The sequence below is a fragment of the Chiroxiphia lanceolata genome, chromosome 24 (genome assembly GCF_009829145.1).
Source record: "Chiroxiphia lanceolata isolate bChiLan1 chromosome 24, bChiLan1.pri, whole genome shotgun sequence".
In the NCBI taxonomy this organism is placed as follows: domain Eukaryota; kingdom Metazoa; phylum Chordata; class Aves; order Passeriformes; family Pipridae; genus Chiroxiphia; species Chiroxiphia lanceolata.
The window spans coordinates 6,882,800-6,905,103 of NC_045660.1; the positions used below are offsets into that span (position 1 = coordinate 6,882,800).

The window sequence follows — 22,304 nt, forward strand, 5'->3', positions numbered from 1 at the left end:
CTCAGCACCTTGGGAAATCCTTCCCCAAAACACAGCCCTGGCCCATCCTTCCTAAACACTTATTAGCAGCAGAGCATTCCTGGCCAGTGCAACATCCTTCTGGTGCTGCTAATGCTCCTCTAAACCCAGAACAATAACAGAGCTGCTGGGGTTTTGTTCTTTTAATGATTTTCAGCGTTTTGCTGTGAGGTGCAGAGTCCCTGCTGTGCAAGGGAGCCCTGATGAGTCAGGCCTGGGAGATGTTTTGTAAGATGGAGCCTGGAGTTTGGAGGCTGTTTGGCTTAAGCCTACAAGTTCTGGTTTTTCTCTTAATAGAATTATCTGTGCCTTGGGCATTGAAAAAGTACACACTGATGTGGGCATAAAAATCAATTCCAAATTGTAGATAATTGTCTAAGCTATCAGACTCGAGGCTCATGTAGGAGAGTTTTCCCAGGACAAGTGTGTTTTCTATTAGAGTCGATATCAATCTGTCAGAAGATCCTTTTGATTTTCAAAATTTTAGACTAAATAGTTGAGTAATACTTGCTCTGCTCTCCCCCACTCTTTCTTCCTTTCCCTTAAGAAAACTCCCTCTTTATTGTTAGCAAGAGATCTTGGGGTGCAGCCAGAAAGTCCCTGTCTCTTTCTGTGAGAGAACAAACCCAGCCAGCTTTGGGCAGGAGGTTGTGGTGTGGAGAACTTGTCTTGGGGATGCCTCAGAGCTGGGTGCTGAATTCCCAGGCTGGAAGCTTTGGCAATGAGGGCTCAGCCCCTGTCCCTGGCTGTGCTCACAGCGTGTCCCCGTTGGAGTGGGCTATGGGCGGGATTTTCTGTCCTAAGATCCTGCTGGTCACGTGTGGGACCTGCATTCAGCCTGGCACCAACTCATCCTTTCTGCTGCACTCTCCTTGTTCTCACATGTTCCCTGACCCAAATTCCATCACTGGGGCCAACAGTTGGTGTTTAACTCACAGCGTCCCCGCGGCTGTTTGTTGTGTATCTGATAAGTACGGGTTGGATATTGTTCCTCTAAACTGATCTTTTGTTACTCTATGACTCACAGCTTTTCCTTTGCTATTGATGCATCCCTCCCTTTTGGATCTTTAACTTTTTCTTGTCCTGTGTCCATGGGTGCAGCGGGACCGGCCGGGACAGCGGGGTTGGAGCTCGGTGTCCATCGGCTCTGCCACACAGCCTCAGCTCCTTGGCACCACTGCCCTGACCAGGGCTGAAATGAAATCATTTCGAGTTTTATGTGGCCTCATCCTTGTCAAATCCCAGGGAATGGGGTTACATGATGCCATTGGAATGACTCATTCCCATAATTGCATATGTTCTGAGGGGTTATTCCCATTGTATTATTAAAAGCTAGTGATGTTGGATTTTTGGCAGGGGCTGTCTTCCTTGTGTGATCTACACATTTTGTCAATTAAATGAAGGAAAAGTAGATTTCCAAGAGTTCAGAACAAGACTGGACTTGCACTCAGAGCCCTTTTTCAGTGTGGTATCCAGCTCCTGTTTTATTTAACAGGATAAAGCAGCATCAGCCATCTCACTCTATTGCAGTGATTCCCTGCAGAGCACAGGGACTCAAGTGGCCTTTGTAGCTCATCTTCAAAATCACAACCAGAAGACACCATAGGTGGTTTATCAGCACAGCAGCTTTCCCGGCTCAGTTCCTGAGGAATAGCTTTCCAGGGATACAGCTGACAGGAGCAAGAGGCTCCCCGGCAAAAGGCTTCAGGTTTGATGGCTCCTGAACAGAAAAACCAAAGTGATCCCAGACTGTTCCCACAATGGGGGCTGGAAGTTGGGAGGGAGGAGAAAACCCAAGACAAGAAAAAAGGCCAAAAGGTGTAAGAGGACTTGGAGAGCCCAGGCTGAGCTGTGCCCAGCGGGGTTGAGCCCCCGGAGCGCGGGGGGCTCAGAGCTGTGCCCGCTCTGCAGAGCCCTCGGCTTCACTCTGGGCACGGAGACCTGGAGTTCACCAGCACCCTGAGGGCTAAAGCAGTTACATGTAAATGTTTTCCTGCAGTGTTTGATTTTAACAGTGATGAAAAGTAACTTCCCTGTCTGGCCGGGGTCCCATGGGGCACAAGAGGGGCCATGGCCTTGAGCAGCCCTGTCAGTGCCTCTAACCTGGCACTTCACCTTGGGCTGTAAATAACAACACAACCTACCTGGCTGCCTCTTTTTTTCTTACTAAGATCCTGCTGTTCTTCAAAAATCATGGAGATTCCAGCAAGAAGCTCCCTCTAAACTATGGTTTGGCATTCAGTTGGGTGTGATGTATTACTGTGTACATAAAGGCGATCAGGGTGATTTATTTATGGTGACTGGTTAAATACACTGGTATTTCTGTAATTTTAATAGAGATTTTTTAAAGCATGGTGCCTAACATTTCTCTCTCACACTCTCCCTGTGAAGGCTATTGACTTAATAAAATCTGTAAATATATATCTGAGCTACCCCTTTTAGTGTTCTCAGAAAATGTAATCCAAACAATAGTGTTGGAGATAACCTGTTTCACTATTCTACTCTGTTTCCTTTAATCAAAGGTAAGATTTCTTCTGAGTGAGAAACCATTTTAACATAAACACGGGCTAAGCAGTATATACATTGCCCCTACCTCTCTGGGGCAGAAAGCCAGTGAATTACTGCATGAGGAGTGTGTGCACACAGCTCATTGACTGTATCTGACAGAAAATACAGATTTATATTACCCAGAGAGGGTAAGAACAGGATAGAACCAACCTGTGTTTGGTGACATTCATCTGCTTTAGCTTCTAAATCTCAGCAAATGAGAGAGAAATGGAACTCTTTCAAACCCACGACTGTAAGCTGTTCATTATTCCTGGCCCTTTGTCCCCCATGGCATGGGAGAGGTTGCCCAAAAGCTGAGGAAACTGCCTAGAAACTGTCCTGCAGATTCTGAGTGGAATTCTGTCCAGTGAATAACACCAGGTTGTTCAGCAGGGAAAATAAGGATGTTTTCTGTGCAGCAGAGTTCCTGACAAAGGATCTGTCTGTCTGTTTGTCCATCCAGCAGCCACTTCTCCAGTTCAGCATCGAGCTGGTCAAGGCACAGGGTGGGAACACGCCCAGGAGTCGGAGCAGTGATGTTCCCATCATGATCTGTGTCGATTCCTTTGGCTCCTGGATGTAGAGAGACGGCTCTCAGGAGAGGCTTGCTCTGTCTGTGGACATTTTTGGTTATTTGGGATTTGACTCCAATTTTGGTGAATAAACAAATTAAGCTGCTTCAGCAAACCCATTTATTGATTTATTTGTTTAAACATGTGTATTTTACAGTGATGCCATGGAGAGAACACCACAACAGGGTTATTTGGTGGGCGGAAAGAGAACGTTCATGTGCGTGTGAGTTGAGGTGACATCACCTTGCTAAGGACATCTCAGCTTGGACTGGGGAGCTCAGCATGCAGTTCACGTTGGTCAAAGGCGTAATGTTCCTAAATTCATAAATAAACCTGCTCTCTGGGAGTGGGAATAAGCACAGTTCTTGAGCTGATTTAAAAAAAAATTGATTTCTTATATTTTTTCTCCTAATTGTTCTAAACCAATTTAATTTTAAAATTACCATACCGAAAAATCTTGGATATTCTTAATATGCATTTTAAACTTCCTGTTGCCTTTGTCCCTTTTTCTTCCCATTTTGCTATGAAAAAGGAAGAAAGAAGAGAAGAGGCTACAAGCAAAAGAAGTTTGACAGTTTTTCTAAAAATCTCTAGAGTTCTCTAAAATAGGTTCTGTTCATTTATTATATGCAGTTTAGTTTTGAAATAGTTGTGCTAATAGTGCCAGGAGTCACTGCAGGGAATCGAGGCATTAACAGAGCCTCGTGTAGAAAACCTTCCTTGTGCACTCTCTCTTTTCCCTAATCCTTGCTGAGGACTGGATGGGGATAGGGCAGCAGGAGGGAGGCACAGCGAGGGAGTGAGCTCAGCTTCACCAGCGGGTCACTGGTGGGTGCTGCTGAAAGCAAAAGGGAAAATGGTTCTGCTTACGTGCAACACCCTGGCACAAACAAAATACTTCTCTCACAGGCTAGAAAATAGAATGAGATCGGATCTTTCAGCTAGGAGGCTTTCAGGAATCGTCTGAACATGATCCATAAACAACTCAAAGCATGACTTTTAAGAACCTCTTTCTCTCCCTGCTTGGTATGCTGGTCGTTTATCATTGTGCTGAAATGGAATCCCCTTTCAAAGATGTAACAGCTTCTTGTTTACTTAAACACAAAGTGGATGATGGGCTGAAAGGTTTTCTGCCAGCAGAGCAGTCACGGAGGGCTTGGTACAGCTCTGGAGCTGAAACAACTGTGCAGCCCCCACATCCTGCAGCGAGCCGAGCCAGCCCCGGGGCGGCAGGAAGGGACTCGGGGTGTCCTGTGCCAGAGCCGAGTCCTCAGCGGGCACCGTGAGCTGCAGGAGAGACCCAGGGCTGCAGGTGTGGGTAGGTGACCCCTCAGAGAGATGGGGGCTCTCCCACAGGGGTCCCTGCACACCTGCTGGCTCTCTCTGCCCTCCAAAACTGGAGAGCAGAGGGACGTACGAAGTGAGTGCAGCGGTGATCGGACTTGTCAGGTTTAGTTTGGGGTGAGCTTTCCCCTGCCCATCACCCTCCCAGGGGAGCTGGAGCTCCAGCAGCATGTCCCTGATCCACCCGGGGCACATCTCTGGGAGCCAAGCATCTCCCCAGCTCCATCCCTCAGGACCAGAGGGCTTTTGCTGAACTCTGGAGGAATTAAATGTGTCTCCACACAATTCTACAGAAGAAGCACATTTTAAAATACGAGGGCAGTGAGTGATGTGGTACTTTGTGACACCACCAAAGGTAGAACTCCCTGTACAGAGCTGACAGCGTTCCCATGCACCCTGCATGGGCCTTGCTAGATCTGTTCTGCACAATCCTTGTCCTGATTCCGCTGTCCAGATGTCGGCTCGTGCAGAGCAGGAGAATCCAGGGAATTCCAGCCGGTGGCATGCAGACAAGTAGTTTCTACCCAACTTAAAAATTTATTTCTCTTCTGTAGAACCTGAGCTGTGCCTTCCCCTCCTGCCTGCCTCCCTCCTGCCACGTGCTGGGGTGGTGTCCAGTAGCTGGACTGGTGTGTCTCCAGCCCAGGATGGTCCCACAGCTGTGACCGTCCGAGCGGAGTCACAGTGTTTCGACAACCTGTGGTTCGTTGTAACCTCTCATTTTCTCAATTTGCTGTGTGTTAACTGGATCCTTCAGAAGGGAATTCCTCGGGGCTCGGCGGGGCACAGCCGGGGTCCTGTGTGCAGGGCAGCTGGTTTGTGGCTGCAGTGCAGCTGGCAGCATTCTCTGGGATTTTCTTAAAGCTTTGGTGAGTTTCCCTTCCACAAGTGAGTCTCTGTCCTGTGGGACACCAGCCTCCATAGGGGCCAAGGTATGAACCACACACTCAGGGAGCTGGGTGTCATTTTGTTTTTTGTTTTTTTTTTTTTTAATTTGAAATAATTCTTTGAAGCAGATTCAGGGCAGATACCACTGACTTCTTACCACAAACTTTTAACATGTATTCGCAATGATAAAGTCATACAGCTTAAAACACAAAATAAAGGGTATGGGGAAGAGAAAGAGGCCACTGCCATGTGTGTCTGGGTCCCGGGTTGGGGTGAGCCTTGCGAGTCCAGTCTCATCCCTGGCTCTGTGGGGCTGCACTGGGGCTGTGTGGGGCCACGCACTCAGGCTCCAGTTGAGGCCTTTGGTCATGAAATCTCACATCTGTGTCTTTTGCTGTCCCCGCAGAGCCCTGGACCCATGGGCTTCCCCTCTCTGTGTGCGCTTCCACTCCTCGGCAGTTTCCTCTCCTCGGCGGTGTCCTTCTGTCCTTCCTGGGCCCGGGGTGCGTGCAGGCTCCTGAAGTATTGTGTGCATGGCCTCTGTTGGTCTCTGGATCAGTCTGGAGTATATGTCTGTCTGGACATGTGTAGGTGTGGTGTAGCAGTGCTCTGTTCAATAAAGCTTTCATATACATAGCAGCAATGGAGTCTTGCCATCGGGTGACACGCAGGGCCAGCTACTGGGCAGGGCTGGCAGGCGTCACGGGCACCGCGGCCCCTCTCTGTTTGCTCTTCCTCTTCTTCGTGCCAGACTTAGTGTCTTTGGTGTCTTTCCGATTTCTATTTCCATTATCTTGCTTTCCTTGCTCTTCCTTTTTCTTCCTTTTCCCTGCAGTAAAGCAAAGAGGCAGTGTGAGGCTCTCTGCTGGAACAAGCCATGAGGGGATGGATCGGCCATGCCCACCTCCCCCTACCCTGCTGGTTAATCCCTGTGCTGTTAGTGACTGCTCAGAACCGTTTCACCTCAGAACACTCAACCCAGCTGCAATCCTTGTCCATCCTATAACAGGATAACCAAACCACAGTTCCTCCTGAGGACACTCTAATTCCTGTGAAAAATAGACCTGCCACAAAACCCACCGTGGCAGCACACAGGCATGAACCCTCAGCTGCTCTCGGCCAGGGAAGAAGCTAAAATAGCTGAAAGCCTGTGGGACATGCAGCAAGCTGTGCTGAGCATCACCCCCCCTGGAAGCTATGCCCCTTTCCCCCTGGGGGCCATGCCTCTTCCTAGCTGCCATCACATTGTGTACCCTGCTCCATAAAGGGTTAGGGAGCTGTGCAGTGCATTTGTGACACTGGACAACCAGCTGAATATTTGTGTCTGACCGAGCAATACAGGGTGTGGGGAGGGACAGCGACAGACTCCCCCTCTGCTCACCTTCAGGGCACTGGCTCTTCTGCACAGTGCACCTCCGCACCTCTGTGGTGGGTGGGCACAGGGACACGTCTCCAGAGGGAGCCTGCAGAATCCGCCGGGTTCGGTCTTCATTGCCCTTCTTGAAGCCACAGAGCTTCCTCTTCTTGGAGCAGGGCCCCCAGGGCCCCCACTCACTCATTTCACATTGTGCTGCCAGATAACAAGAGAGCTCAGCAGTAACTCCCATTCCTGGATTGCTACCTCAGGCCTTCCCAGAGCCCCTGCACAACATAGCATCTCTCCCCCACCTTAGGCTGGAAGGGAACGTGTGTTTCCCCAGCAGCTTCCTAAATTCCCAAGCACCCCCTTCCTTACTGCACCACACCAGCTCCGGGTCGCACTTCACAAACCCTGGGGGCTGCTCTCCATCCAGGCTGGTTCCCAGAGGGCTCTGCCCCAGCTGCGTCTGGCTGTGCCGTCACCCCCACCCACCACAGGGCACAGGGCTGGGCCCGAGGCCACTTACCAGGACTGCTGAGGCCACTTACCAGGACTGCTGCACTCCATGGTGCCGTTGGCAGCAGCGTAGCCTTCGGGGCACGTGACATAACATCTCCCTTTGTGCAAATACAAACCTTCCTTACATTTTGTGCAAAAGTTTCGACTGAAACAGGACTCACAGTTCTCAATTTTGCATTCTGAGGAAAAAAACACCAAAGCCATCATGTAATCTGATGTGAGCAAAAGACACAAGAAGCTCCACGCTGCCAACCGGAGCTCAGTCTTGGCTCCCAGGGATTTTCCAGCAGCAGGGCTCATCTCTGAGATGTCTCTGAGTGTCCTGCCAGGCCTGACTGTGTGGCTCAGAAGTCAGTTTTCTTTGCACCATTCCCTGTACAGGACAGACCTGTGCTGCAGCTCTCATGGCCCACAGCAGCTGCTGCCAGAACAGAATCAGACAGGGTGGGAAAGTTTTGGGCTGGTGTGCAGCTGATCATCAGTCAGCTGAAGGGGACAGTGCAAAGTCCTAGATCAACAACTGCAGCTACAGGACAGGCTGCAGGGAAAGGGAGTTATATGGAAGCCTTGCCAGGAGGGTGCTGTGCATGGAACTGCCAGAGGACTGATCACATGTTTCCATGTCCAGCTCTTTCTGGTGCTCTGGTTGCAGGAGGCAGCCACAGGCCAATGATCTCCCTCAGAGCTGCGTGGCTGTGGTGAGCAGGAGGGGAGGAGAAAAGGCACTTGTCTGAGCAGTACCTAAATGGCTGAAAGGATCCCCCTCCTCTCAGAGGAAAATGGTGCCAGTCTGGCAGCCCAAACAGAGCTGCCCAAACGTCCTGCAAGATCCTGTGCCCACAGCATGCCTATGTGGTGCTGAGTGGGGTTATTGCCAGGACAGGTGACTGCCCTGCTCAGCAATGCTCTCCCCTTCCATACAGCCACGAGCAAAGGCACACGATGCCCTGCAGAGCTCTGCCACCCACCCGTGCCCATTCCCTCCCAGCCCCACACTCACTGATGCACTTGTTCATGTCTGTATTGCGAAGGCCAAAGTATCCCAGTGGACAAGAAGGCAGGCAGATCCCAATTTGTCGGATATCGTTCCTCTCCAGAAGGATGAAGAGTTTGGGGGAACACCTCAGGCACCCATTGAACTCAGAGCACAGGTCGCAGCCTCTGGCACAGCCCTGACTCAGCTCGGTGCTGACTGGAAGAGCGGGAGAGAGGTGGTGGTTAGTGCCAGGCTCTGCAGGCACCAGCTGCGACCCCAAACCACCAGCACCACGGGCAGGAAGGGGAAGAACTGAGGCAGAGTGAGGGCTGGGGTCCTGCAGCACTGACACGCTCCCAGCACCGCTCTGGCCGGGCACCACAGCCCCGTGCCCGGTGCCCACAGGCACCACTGCTGCCTGGAGCACAGAGTCGCCACAGTGGCAGTGGTGAGGAACAGGATCCAGAAGCAGCCACCAGCTGTACCCAGAGCTCCAGCACTGCCTCTCTTACTGCTCCCAGCCCTGCCCATCAGTCCTGACACACCATGGGACAGACACTCACGATGGGCTTGAGCCCAGGGCTCCAGCACCTCCTGCAGCCTTCCTGCTCGGAGCTGGCAGTGCCTCCACCTCGAGGACCGGTGGGGACCAGAGCACATGGCCCTGGAGCGAAACCATTTGACTAATTCCATCCATGCTGCATCCCAGGCTGGAGCTCGCTCTGACCCTGCCTATGTTAAACTCTCTCTGGCAGTCAGGAGATGTCACTGCCCCCAAAATAGAGATGTGTTCTCAGCTCCTATGTTCAGTCCAAGAAAAATACTCAATCCCATGTCTTGAGAGTTTTCTGCTTTTAATTATCATGTAAAATGCTGGTTGTTTTGAAACCAATCGCATTCTTTACAGGCTAGAATGCAGGTTATTTTTATTAGTTTATTATGCAAGCCATGTCCTTGTTTATAGAAAAGCTGTATATTTAAAAGATGTATTCTTTTAAATACCTTGTTTACTACACTTCAAAAGCAAGCACAGAGCAGCACAGTGTTCATGTGCCAAGAGGAGAGGTAAGAGAACTCTCCTGTCCCCTCACCATGACCCGAGAGCCCAGCAGCCCCCCCGCCTGCCCCAGCCCCACTGCCGGGTCTGTGGGTGTGGGGGCTGCCACAGCCTGGGGAAGTGACACAGAAAGCAGGGGGGTCCCCAGCAGGGATCCCGAAGCCCCTAGCCCCCCGGCTGCCAGGAGGGTTCACTGGGTCTGGATGCCACTTGGCACTGTGTGCCCTGGCCCCTGTATGCAGGGACCTCTTGGGGATGTGACCCCATCCCTCCTGCAGCACTGAGCTGTGGCCCCAAGCTCTGCATCCATGGCAAAGGTATAAACTGGGCCCTTGCTGGAAATTGCCCTTTATAGCATTAGCCATGATGTCAGGTTTTCCTTGTTCTCCCAGGGCTCAGCAGTCCCAGTTTTAATATCAAATCAATGTTATATAATTTAATTTAAAACAGTTTTAATGTAAAACAGTTCTAACACGAGCTTACATAGAGGAGGGCAAATGCTTGTGACTGCTCTTGTGCCAGTTCTGCTTGGCTGCCCCACATGAGCCCTGGCCAGGGACCCTCTGGGCAGGGGGGATAACTGACCCCTCCGTGACCTCGGGGCTGTGGCAGGTCCAGAGGGACAGGGCACTGTGTGTCTGTGCCCGGCAGTGGGACTGGGGGGGCTCGAGGGCACGGCAGGCCCTGCCCAGCTGTCTGTGCTGGGAACACGTCGGCACCCGCACGACCCACCCGGCACCACGAGAGGAAGGAGAGAAGAAAAGCGTTTCATACATACTTCGTCTTTGCCTCTTGCCCTTCACCACTTTGCTGCTGCCTGTTAGATCCATCGAGCTTAGAAAAACCACCACCACAAGCAGTCCAAGCTGCATAGTAACTCTCCAGCGCTGCAGGCCCTCCGTCACGGGGTGGTCGGGGGAGCCCACTCCACAGCTGGGGTCTCTGCTGCCGCTAAAACGTCTCAGGTGGGATCAGAGCTGAGAGTCTGTGCACGGAGCCTGGTCTGGGACCATATCCACAAACCACATCAGCACCAGTGAGCTTAGGTAGCAGGTAACATGGCTCTACCTTCATCCCTGTGAGGAGCGCAGGAGCTTGGCCTTGGTCCCATTGGGGGCTTGGCAGCAGGCTTTAGCTGCTCACAGTTTCCAGGTGCACTGACAGAAGCTGCAAAGGAAGAGGACAAGAGGTTAACTCGACAGCCAGCACCACTCCCACGATGGCTGGGGGCGAGCACGGGGGCTGTGGCGTGAACTGGAGGTGCTGGTGGCACCCGAGCGGCGTGGGTAGAACCGCTCCAGCCTCATCCACAGGTCCCTCTTGCTAATAGTGAGCACCCATCAAAATGCTTGATGCGGCTTTGCCATCTGCCAGTGCTGCAAACAGTTATAGCTGGAACTTGTTTAAAAGAGAGCCAGACCCCTGGGCCGCCCTCCCCGAGTGGCAGATGGCTGCTGCTGCGGGTGCCAAGCACACAAGATGTTTCCCATCAAGTGGGCACCTCTGGGGCTGGTAGTCGAGCTGAAGAGAGAGCGAGCCTGCAATCCCCAGCAGGGGCAGGGGCTGTCTGGGGACAGGATGGGTTCCTTCATGAGCTGCCCAAAATGCTGTGTTTCTGCTCCGAGGGAATTTCCAAACCTCCCAGCTCCCATTCCCTGGAGCACAGGGCAGGGTCAGCAGGAGCTGCTCTGCCCAGGCTTGCTGTGTCCCATGGCCCTGCTCTGAGTGCCACCCTGCCCTTGCCAACCACGGTGAATGTGTGGCAGGACAGAGGGACAGGATGGCAACACCAACAGGACAGTGTGGGCAGCAAACCAATGGCTCTGCATGAACTTCTGGAGAGCCAAGGGAAGCCCAGGCAGAGGGCATTTGCTGGTGCCCAGGACTCCACATGCCCTGTTCTTGCCTGGGAATGCCCAAGCCCTTGCTTTGCCTGGCTGCTGGCCAGGGGCGTTTTCCAGGTGGTTTTCAGGTGGTTTTCCCTGTGCCCTGTGCCTGGTGTGCAGGAAGGGTGAACTTCAGGCTGCACCAAGAGCTCTGGCACAGCCAGGCAGGGACCAGCTCCTCTCTGCAGCTGGCAGAGCAAAGCCCCGCCGACGGCAGCCATTGTGTGAGAATAAAGGCAACAACATTCGCTCTGTGAAGTCAAATGAAACAGAAAATTGTTTTAATCCCTTTATAATAACTGCGCAATCACCGATGCCCCAAATGACTGGTGGCAATGGTGCTGGAAGGGAGCCTGGCTGCAGCCCGGGTGGACACAGGCCCTGGGCAGCCTGTCTTCTTCTCCCTTACCCACCCTGGGGTGGGGGATCGGTTAAAAGGCCCCTGGCCCAAGCAGCCCCCTTGCTGCAGCCCCCTCTCTCCAGCCCCCCTGAGGTGGGTTATGGCTGCAGCAGGAGAACGCCTGAAAGGAGGGGGCTGCTCCAGCAGCAGGTGTGGGCTGGCAGCACCTTGAGGCAGCTGCTGCAGGGAGCTGTGACCCGGGTACCACCAGGCCTTGTGCAGCACACGCCCCAGCGCTGAGCTGTGCCCGGTTACAGCACCTCCCGGCAGCGCTGGCCCACCCGTGCTGGCCAGGCTGGAGGCCATCGGGTGCTGTGGGGCACTGCCACTGTCCCCCCACCCCGGTGGCTCTGAACTTTTCACCGTATCCCTGTTGTGATCGCTGGGGCAGGAGCCCAGCACTCCCCATGTGCTTGTCGTTACAGCTCGCGGCTCGTCCACAGGATTTTCAAATAAATAATTAGTCACTCGTGTAAACACCAACTTGTTCTGCACTTCCAAGCCTGTTTGCTGCAAGCTGCTTTATAAACACTGTCAAGTGCTTAAGCCGAGCTGTGGGAGCATTTAGGGAGCAGAGAGCTGTGCAGACTGGGGATCCTTCTAGCCCTGCAGCTCCTCAGTACCTTGTGCAGGGACCTGGGCATGGTGCGGGGCATCCCTGCGAGGGGGGGTCAGGAGAGACCCTCCAGACGAGCCGTGTGGCACGGTACGGCAATGCACGGCACGGCCAGAGGAGCCCGGGGACGCGAGCTGGTGTGAGCAGGCACGTCAGGACAGCACGACCCAAACTCTCCCCAAATGAGCACCGAGCGCCAGCGGCTCCGGAGGGAGCGCGGGGCCGCCGCCTGCTCCGCCCGCCCTCGGCTTTTAATTACGGCGGCTTTGCCGGTGAAGGGCGTTCGCAGGAAGCACACGCCGTGTTTACAAAACACAGTTTGGGCACGGTCCCCCAGCGCGAGGACAGCAGCAGGGATGGATGTCTGGAGAGAGCAAACACAGCCCCAGCGCGCCAAGAGCCAGTGTGAAGCTTGTGCGACCGCCACGTCCCCCATCCCTGAGGGCTTGTGCAGTGCCAGGGCAGGGAAGTGCCATGGGAAACCTTGAGGCCACAGCACAAACCAGACAAGCACAACACACTTTTTCCTCCTTATTTCCTTGCTTTCTAGCCTGAAGAGAGCCTGGGTTTGACCACGACTGCCCACTTATCACAGAAAGGTCACTGGCATCCGGGTGCTGCAGAGCCAGTGCCGCAGCAGGTCACACACGATCCACAGGTTTCCAGATCTCCTCCTTGAGCACTCAGGGTCTGTGGCAAGCCCACCGGAGGGGGCTGCAGCAGAAGGGTCAGGCTGCCAGCTCTTCCCACCCTCACCTCAGGACAGAAATTATGATTCTTTCTCTTATTCCATCCATCAATCAAGCTCAGGTTGCTGCAAACAGTTTCCAGTCTAAACATTAGCAGGATTTATGCCATTATCCCATCGACAGGAAGAATTTGGGGTAACCTGAATTGCTCTGAATTCATTTATGGAGAGGCCTGGCCCCTGAGCCTGAGATGGCACTAAGCCTTGTTTGCAATTCAATCAGGATAAATTGGTCCTTGTGAGCTCCAGTACAAACCAGAAAATATAAACCATCCAGATAATTTGCCATTAGTCCTCCTACACACAAGGTGAGAAAGACCAACATTATAGCCCCAGGATATTCAAGACCTAATCCACAATAACTAAATTGCTGATATATTGCCTCTTGCTGAACGTACCAGGGATCCGTAATGTAAACGGGCTCTCCAAAGGTTTACTGAGCCTGGGAGAGAAGGACCAGATGCTGGAGGCAGGACAAGCAGCAGCAGGAACCAACCCCTGGGAACTGCCAGGTCACTGCCAACAGCCAGCTGGGCACCGGCTGTGATGGGGAGAATTTGGCTTTTCAGGTCCCAGGGCTGGATAGGGTATTTGAATTTCCCCTTGGTAGTCAGCGAGGGGTGCGAATGTGCAGGAACAGGTTTCCTGCAGGAGGAATCGCAGTTTCACGAAATGGTTTGGTCCCAGGTCTGCACCTAGGACAGTTCAGCTTGAGCCCGCCCAGCCCCAGGGCAGAGTCCATCTTCACAAGACCAGCACATTCCCCAGCCTGCCTTTGTGGAACTTTCAAATACCAACCCCCTCAAATACCAACGATGGCACCCAGGTATCAGAGGCGGCAGCACTGTCCCTGTTCTACAGGCACGCAGGGGTGTGCCCACAGTGCTGGTGCTCCCCAAGGCCAGTGCCTGCTGTGCCTGCACTGGTGACCCCGTGGCAGAGCTCCCTGCCTGCTCCACCAGCCCTGCCACGGGAGGGAGGCAGCCAGGGCTGCAGGGAGAGGGCTTGGGCCCTGTTCTCTTTGTGAAAGTCCTCCTCTCTCTCTGCATTCCCGAGGGCTGTTTTCCTGTCGGCAGGGCTGATGCTGCGGGAGCAGCACCGTGGAACCCTCCGTGGAGGAAGGTCCCACCGTGCTTGGCTCGGCCGTCACAGCTGCCACAGGGTGTCTCACGCACCTCCAGCAAACCTCTCTGCACATGCACAGGCAGAGCCACTTTGTTCTGCTTAATCCCTGAAACAATAAAAGACGGCTGCGTTAAGTCAAATTTCCGAACCAGAAGGTCTTCATTTGATATTAGATCCCAGTGCCAAGTTCTGCAAAATCCCCAACCCATAAACTTCACTGAAAAAATAAAATAATAAAGCCCAATCTGGCAGCAGAGCTCTCCACAGCATTGTTGAGGTCTGACTCCTTCCACCAGCTCCTGCACTGCATTCCCCGGGTCTGCAGAGCCGTGCTGTGACCCGCTGATGGGGAATACGCCGAGGAGAGGCTGCTGCTCGTGGCTGCCCCTCTGCCCTGGCCTGGCAGTGGGAGCTGCCCCGGGGGTCAGCAGCACCCAGTCCCCTCTCCAGCCCCCAGCTCCAGCCCTGGCCCCACTCGGCACGGGTCTCCTCGTTTGCCTCGCTCAGTGCCTGCCACAGTAGCTGCTCCAAGTAACCCTGAGATCAGCAGTGCCACAGGCCTCCCTCCAGGAGTGCTTGTCCGTGGCGCTGTAAAACATCAGGAAATGTTTTACAGGGGGATTTCCAGGGCCTTCATGCCAGCGCCGAGGAGGCACACTCTGGAGGAGGCAGAGCCCTGAGGCAAGCTGCAGGATCCACAACTGCTGCTTCTGCACAGAACCAGAGCAGCATCTGGAATTGCACTGGAGCTGTCCCAGCAAACACAGCTCTGTAATGCAACTGGGACACTGCCTGGGCATCTGGCTACAGTCATGGGAAAAAAGAAAACCTGGGTCTATTAGGTACAGCTCAGGTGAGTTTGAGCCTCCTACAGATCAGTAACTCCCCAAATGCCAACAAAAGGCATTAGAACAGCAGAACAAAGGCAAATTTCAGACCAGGAAGCTCAGAACAACACTATTTGGGGCAGCACAAATCAGGGCACCAAAAACCTTGCTCTTCCCCCGAAAGGGCTCCCCAGCAGCCCCAAAGGTCCATTGCTGAGCAGGAACGTGCTCAGCAGGTGCCCCGGGATGTGCAGGATGGACACACACCACACAGGGACAGCCCTGCTCGCAGAGACCCCGCGGGGATGGGGAGCATGGGGGTCTGATGCAAACCTGGAAGCACAGCCACGGTTGCCCGTTGAGCCATAGGCCCTGTGCTGATCTGCTTCTCCAAAGCCCAAAGCCCAGGGCAAAGCCCTGAGCAGCACCTGGGACTTTCTGCTTGGCCATGTGCATAGGAACCATCTGCCAAGTGGAGCTTCCTGCAGGGATTCCTGGTGCTCTGGCTCTCCCAGTGAGATGTCACTGCTTGGGAAACATGAGCCCTGCAGAGCCAGGAGCAGTGTGAACTCCAGCAGCAGAGGAAAACAAACTGGGAAAAATAACCCACAGCCTCAGGCCTGGGCATGGGACAGGACGGGGCACTCGGATGGTAGGAGGGAGCAATCGGGCAGCCAGGGTGTCCTCCAGACTAGCCACTGCTGCCAGCCTGGACTGAGGACATCCAAATTCTGCCTTTTCGTTGGACGACAGCACCCTGCATTGCTGGGATGGGATGAGCTCTGAGCTCTGCAGGCCTGGCAGCGCTCGGGGTGGTTTGCAATGAAGGGCATCCTGCAGCCAGCCCCTCACCCTGCTGCCCATGAGCATGTGGGGAAGCTGCAATCCCAGAGGATCCTACTGGAGGCAGGTTGGTGGTGGATACAACTGTAAGCCTGCCTGTGTTTGCCAGGTCTTAGGCAGACAGGCACTTCCATTCTTGGCAAGACAACAGATTGCCCTCACACTGCCCTGGGGAACGGTCTCTGCTGCCAGTGCCACTTCTCTCAGCTGCATGGTCCCCTTTGCCCACTCCAGGGCTGTCCCCACAGGCCAGGGGGGCCGACCTGGCCCCCAGCTCTATTGCTCACTGCAGTCTCGGCCCTGCAGTGCAGACAGAGCTTTGCCAGCTCACATCTAACTCAGGTAATGGAAATGTGGGGCTCATGCTCAGCTCTGCTTTGCCTGCACACACTGGCAGGGCCAGCTCATTTTGGCTGTGCTCAGGGAGTCACTGCCCTGCACCTCCAGAGCGGGTGCTCCTCACCCCAGCTCCTCCCTGCTGCATCCCTCAGGGTGGTGCTGCTGCTCTCGCAGCGGCTGCGCGAGGGCCAGGGAGCTGATCCAGCTGAAACGAGCCCTTTTTCCAGGGTGGTTTCCAGGCATGTCACAGCGCTGGCATTCCCAGACCTGCAGTGCTGCCACCATCCTCCCACCCAGCCTCTGCTGCCCTGGCCCCACAGTGGGGATGAGAGGATGGAGTCAGGAGCTCACCTGCTCCAGGGTCATGGATGGACTTCAGACAAAATGATTCCAACTGGAGAACCCTCCAGGCAGATGTTTCACTGCAAGTCCCAGTCCCCATGGGATCTCAGCACAGACCTGGCCACCCCAAATAGGACTGTAAGCACTGCCACAAGTTCACAGACACTCAGGTGACAGGATTTTTTGCATGGGTACCTGCTGACCCTGGTGCAGGCATGGGTGCACTCCTGGAGAGTGGAAGCTCCATGCCTGCCTTGTTGTGCAGCATTTTACTCTGCCAATATTACCCTGTTTTAATGCCTTTTACTGTAAGGCACCTCTTCAAACCTTAACTGAATCACCCGAACACCCTTCCTCTGTCCCCAGGGCTGTTCAAGGGAGCATACACGCTCGAGTCTATAAAATGCTCCAGCAGCCCAAGGGTCACCCACACCCATGTCTCACAGCACCCCAGCTCTGTCAGTGTGGAGATGTCACTTTGACCAGCAGCCTCACTGGGGACCCATGTCCCAGCCCGGCCACGGGAGCCCTCACTGACCCACGGCAGCCACAGATCCAGCAGCACTTCCCAGGCACATCAGCACTGGGTGTTCACACCACATCTAATTATTGCCATGATCCCTGTTAACCATTTCTCCACTGATCCCTCATCTGAAACCCCAAGGAGCACATACTTACCCCACGCTCTCTGGGTGCCTGCCGTGCCCCCATGGGTGCCTGGCAGGAGGCTGGGTTAGGCACAGCCACAGCGGTACTGAACACAGCATCTGCTTAACTGCCCCGTCCCCCCGTTTTCCCTGTCTCTGGGATCAGTGGAGGGCAGCAGGGCACGGCCACCCGCCGCACCATGGCTTGCGAGACCCCGCAGCCAGTCCAGGATCAACAACGAGCTCCAGCAAGCTGATCAACATCCAGACCGGTTCTCCGTGTCCCCTGCCCCAGATCGGGAAGCAGCACGGTGGCAGGGGACACACGCAGCAGCCCAGATTCCCTGCACCCCTCGGGTGGGGGGATGTGGATCCCACAGATCGCGCTGTGATTCCGCACAGCTCTCATTGTCTGAACTCATTATCCACGTTGCACAAGGCAAACCCGCAGTCGGATGCTGACACGGCTCGCGTTCCTCATTAGCAGCCCACATTGCAAAAGCTCCATCGACACAAACATGCATGCTGAAGCCCTTACCTCCAACTTGTCACTCCCTCATCACTGCGGAAAAGACTCTACTGGGTTCTCAGATTTAAAACACTAGGAGACCAACTACAAAAATCCTCAGTTCCTCCAGAGAAAGTTACACGCACGTTTCTGCCAAAAAAAATGAAAAATATGTTCATGGCGAGTTCATGAAGAAGTCTGGTGCATTTGAGTATTTTGGTCACTTGTTTTTTAAAGCAGGTTTCTACAGGGTCCCAGCTTTTGCGCGGAGAAACAAACCCTTCTGCGATGTGCGGGATCTCAGCTCGTAAAGATCGCTCAGGCTAGTTCCTACTCCATCAGCCCACGCTGCTCCCTGCGTATGCAAAGCAGAAAGTATGTGATCATATCAGAGCAATTTGCACATTAATAAATCCTGGTCTCAATCCGTAGACTCCATCCCCATCCACGGGGTCGGGGCTTTTTATTATTATTATTACCAGAGTATCCAGCTTTGTAAAGGCATCCAGTGCAAACTCCTGCATGAGGGAATTCCACCCCACTAGTACCACCTCCTAAGACAATATCCAGCCAAAATATTGTGACTGTTGCAAAACCCGGACTGGAGCTCCACAAAGGACCTTCTAGCCTCACATCCAGAGCCAATGGGGTCTCAGTAAATTACTGCAGAGTGACACACCATCGAGTTGTCTTTGTAGTCTTTTTTATTTATGACAGTTAATTCTGAGTTATTACTAACATTTTAGTGGTAAGTGGCATATGAAGTCATCAACTGTCACAACTGCATCTGTTAATAAACATGTTAGATATTAAAAGCAGCTTATTATCCTCTGGAGGGGGGAAGGCATGAAGTCAAAGAGCTCACTGCCTGCTTATTTTTCCATCACTGGCTGCACAGCAGAAGGAAATGCTCCTGCTCAGGAGAGCAGGGTGCCTGTGGTGGGGCTGCCTGGACACCTGCCCTCCAGCACACCTGAGCAGCCTGGGAGTCCTGCTCCCAGTGCCATCAGCTCCCCTTTCCTCCTCTGCCTGAACTGAGGTGTCCAGGAGGGCTATGGGACAAACTCTGCTTCTCTCAGGTGCACAGGGCATGTCAGGGCTTGGGCACCTTCCCTGAGACTCCCCGTGCCGGGTGGGACGAGCAGGATCCTGCACTGGAGCTCAGATGGGAACTGGTGCCCCAGGACACGTGGGCATGGAACCATGCTGGACCCGGTGCCCTGTACCAGCCACACACAGAATCAGTGTCCACCCAAGGGCCAGCGGTGCCACATGGCCAGTGGCAGTGGGTGCCAGGCACGACTGACCCTCGTCCCCGGTTCTTGCAGGGCTGTGGCCGTGGCCCTGGGGCTCTGCTGAGGGCCCTGGTGCCCCAGCAGGTGGTCCCAGGGCTCAGCTGTGTGAGAAGCCGATGGCCAGCCCCTCAGTGTGCCCATGGACCCTGGCAGTCTCCTGGGGGAGACTCCCAAGGCTGGCAGGGCTCTAAGCTGGAAGCCATAGGGCATGGGCTCATTTGAAGGTTGTGACAGACTCTACGGTGGCTCCCGAATCCCTCCTGGGTCCCTCGCTGGGGCCAGGGCAGTTCCCCTTTGACATTCTGCTGCCCACAAGCCCCCACTGAAGATGGGTCCCGAAGCATCCCTGACAGCCCCTGGCATGAGCCCTGGAATGCTCCATGGGACTTGCCACGGACCTGACAGCCCCGAGGAAGAGGAGGGCAGGGATATGGGTACAAGATGTTGCATCGAGCAGCCCCCCAGCCACATGGGTTTGGAGAGCCTCCTGAATTCCTCACACACCTGCTATCTTCTCTGCTCTGCACAGTGCTTGTGTGGGGGCAGGTGGGAACACAAGAGTGCAAAATAACCCAAAACAGGTGGGAGGGAAAACTCATCCTTTCTGCAGCTTTTTCCTTTGCACTGTGTGTGGGTCAATGCACATGTACATGGAAGTTTTATTCATCCTGAATTTTCCTTGACACCTCATTAAATGTCCCTCGTTTCCCACTTGTAAATGATATCACCGAGATCCTTCTTATCTCATAAGAGCATTGTGAATGTGTTCTGAATGTTGGCAGATGCTCAGCAGTCGCTGCCACAAGTCTCCATATTGAAGACCTTTCTCTATTTATATTTGGACCTTTTCTACTTTCTGTTCTAGGGAATTCTCAAGTACAATCAAATGTTGCTCTGGGACAACATCACTCTGTTGACTGTAAGAATGAAAAATCTGATGAACCCAAGATCTTTTTTTATGCTGCTGTTGAACAGCCAAACCTTCTCCTCTCTGATCTTGGAGCACCGTAGCCCCAGTTGACAGCTGTAGATCAAGTTTCAGTCTGGAGCAAATGTTTATAAGTGAGCAATAAACCCTGAAGACAGAGCACTGTCCTGGCAATGCTGACAGGAGCAGGGCTACCGTCAGGGCAGGAATGAGCCAACAGAGCAGGGGGTCTGGCTGAGGGCAAAGGGACGTGCTCACAGTGCCCTGGTGCTAGAGGTGTCATTGCAGGGGATGGTAAATCACACTAAATCCTGCCTTAACACCCTCCACAGTAAATCCAGCATCAAGTCCCACATTTCTTCTCCCTCTGACAGGAGCTTGTTTACTGAGTTGGTTTTCTTCAACTAATGGCTGTTCAGGCTGATCCTAAATTAATCCTAAACAGGTTGTTTCTCTCTTCTACAAAAGGACATGAAATTCCACATTTTAGCAGGCTAAGATGCCAAGTGACTCCAGATTGAAAGCAGAGCTCTGACTGGAGGGTTCCTTCACGCCCACAGCAGGTGCCCGGCAGCCCAGGCTCCTCCAGCTGGGACTCTGGCACAGTGGCACTGAACAAAGCTGAGGGGAGAACCTTGCTTCCTGTTTCTGCAGAGGAAGCACCAACTCCCCCACATCCCCCAGACCACCCTTTAAACATGTTGTTCTCCCTTATGTTAAAAACTTGCCATTTTTTTTGTCCTGCCCTGTGTACCCCTCTGCCTCTCTCAACAAGGGGAAAGGGGTTTTCTCCATGGAAGGCCCACCCTGCCCATGGACCACAGGGACATCCAGGAGCCGTGTCCTTCAGCCCAGGGTGCAGCTGAGGTCAGTGGGCCTGGGGATGCACCCAGGTCTGCACCCAGCAGCTCCAGCACTGAGCACCACAGCTTCTGTCAGACCCATGTTAACCCTACCAGTGCCTACAAGTTCCCTGCTGGCACAGAGGGTGTATTACTCATCCCTGGTGCCTCATAAGCCTTTGATAATATCTCAGCATAAGCAAAAAGCAGAAAAGGTGCTCACAGAGAAAGCGGAAGGAAAGCAAGTACGTCCTGAAGTGTCTGAGACGCTCCCAGCCTCGATGAGAGCTCTGCTGTAGTCTGCTGCTCCGAGGGTTCTCTGCTGCAGGATGACTGATAGCCCGGGCAATTATTTGTAATTGTAAATTGTAAACACCTGCACACCTGCAGCCTGCAGTCCCAGGAACACTGTTCTCCCAGTGCCCACTCACTGCACCGACACTCGCTCTGGCTACAGGACAATGACTGGCTTCCTGCAGGGGCTGCACAGCCCATGCTGGGGTGGGCACAGGGGCACGCAGGACCACGCCTTCCACAGGAGAAGTGGGAGCCAGAGGAGCTGACTTCCTGATAGGATCACTCGGGCATGCCTCTGCTTCCCAAGCAAGCCCAGGCTCTCATCCAGCCAGAGCTGCTTGCTGGCTGTGCTCGGAGGTGGCAGCACTGGCAGCCCGGCAGCGGCCAGGGCAGGAAGCATCTCCATCTGGGATTGCCCCTGGGTTGTCATCCCCATTTGGTGCTGAGCACCACGAGCTGCAGAGCCATAATTACACCGGTGTAAAACTCTCTGTGGGAGACAGGAGAGCAAGATCCCATCACTCACAGAGCTGGGTGGGATGAGGTGCTCCACCCCACCGAGGTGTGGTGCAGGCAGCAGCCAGATGCTCCCCGTGGCGTCCGGTAGGACTGACCTGCTCTGGGCTCACCATGCCCAGAGCAGGGGGTAGTTCCCATGTGCCACACCAGCTGCCCAGCTCTTCAGACCCCTTTCTCGTGCCTGCCAGGTTTTCTGACACCTCAGCCGTGCAGTCTGGACGTTTCCCCTCTCCCCAAGGAGGGATGTTATGCGCATGTTGGGAAACGCTCCTTTCCCATTTGCTCTGAAGGCCCTTTTCCCCTGTTGTTTGAGGAATGCTGTTTGAATTAGCTCCACGGATTGCAAACAGACCCTGTTGTTTTCCTTTCCCAATGCAGGGAGGCTTCTGTTCTCTCTGGCCTGCTGGATTAACCAGGGGCCTTACACACTGACCCCTCTGCAGCTCAGGGAAGCTAATTTAATCCCAATATTGTTACAGATCACAGCAGGACGGATCTCACAGATTCCTTGAGGCAAACCAGCATGGAGTGCTGGCAGGGACAGCAGCACACTGTGTTTTTAGAGGCTGCTGCAATGTTTCTGTCAAATTCCCTCTACAAAACTCCTGCGGTGGGGGAGAAGAGCAGTGCTGGGGGGACGGGGGGGACACCCTGGGTATGAGATGCTCTGCCTGCATCCCCAGCATTTTCTGGCATACTGGAAGGTGGAGGGCAGCTCAGGATCCAGCAAAAGAGAAGGAGGTGCAGACTCACATCTCCTCGCTGTTTCTTTCTCCTCATTATTCTTTTTCCCTTCGTACCTCTCCTGAGTCTGGTGGAAGCGGTCTGTGATGTGATGCTGAGCCCAGAAAAGGCATCAGC

At 53.9% G+C, this 22,304-nt stretch overlaps 1 protein-coding gene across 2 annotated transcripts; it reads right to left on the reverse strand.

The window, feature by feature from the left end:
- Positions 1 to 5,770: 5,770 nt before the first annotated feature.
- RSPO1 (R-spondin 1) lies at positions 5,771 to 18,101 on the reverse strand. 2 transcript variants are annotated; one of them, XM_032709798.1, is made up of 7 exons: positions 17,842 to 18,101; positions 17,593 to 17,712; positions 10,060 to 10,448; positions 8,249 to 8,440; positions 7,278 to 7,427; positions 6,751 to 6,939; positions 5,771 to 6,198 (listed from the first exon to the last, which is right to left on the reverse strand). In XM_032709798.1, the coding sequence occupies exons 3-7, from the start codon at positions 10,151 to 10,153 to the stop codon at positions 6,047 to 6,049; spliced, it is 777 nt and encodes a 258-aa protein (XP_032565689.1). In that variant the 5' UTR covers positions 10,154 to 10,448; positions 17,593 to 17,712; positions 17,842 to 18,101; the 3' UTR covers positions 5,771 to 6,046. The 2 variants fall into 2 exon arrangements, with proteins under 2 accessions (XP_032565689.1, XP_032565688.1); XM_032709797.1 differs by having other exon boundaries at positions 17,593 to 17,917; positions 18,042 to 18,099.
- Positions 18,102 to 22,304: the final 4,203 nt, after the last annotated feature.

Bases quoted from the DNA above. Each gene is read 5' to 3' on its own strand.
- RSPO1 (XM_032709798.1), bottom strand. From the start codon at position 10,153: ATGCAGCTTGGACTGCTTGTGGTGGTGGTTTTTCTAAGCTCGATGGAT. The intron at 8,441-10,059 runs GTATGTATGAAA...CCGCTCTTCCAG, and splicing joins GGGCAAGAGGCAAAGACGAA to TCAGCACCGAGCTGAGTCAG. The intron at 6,940-7,277 runs GTAAGTGGCCTC...GTTATCTGGCAG, and splicing joins CATGGAGTGCAGCAGTCCTG to CACAATGTGAAATGAGTGAG.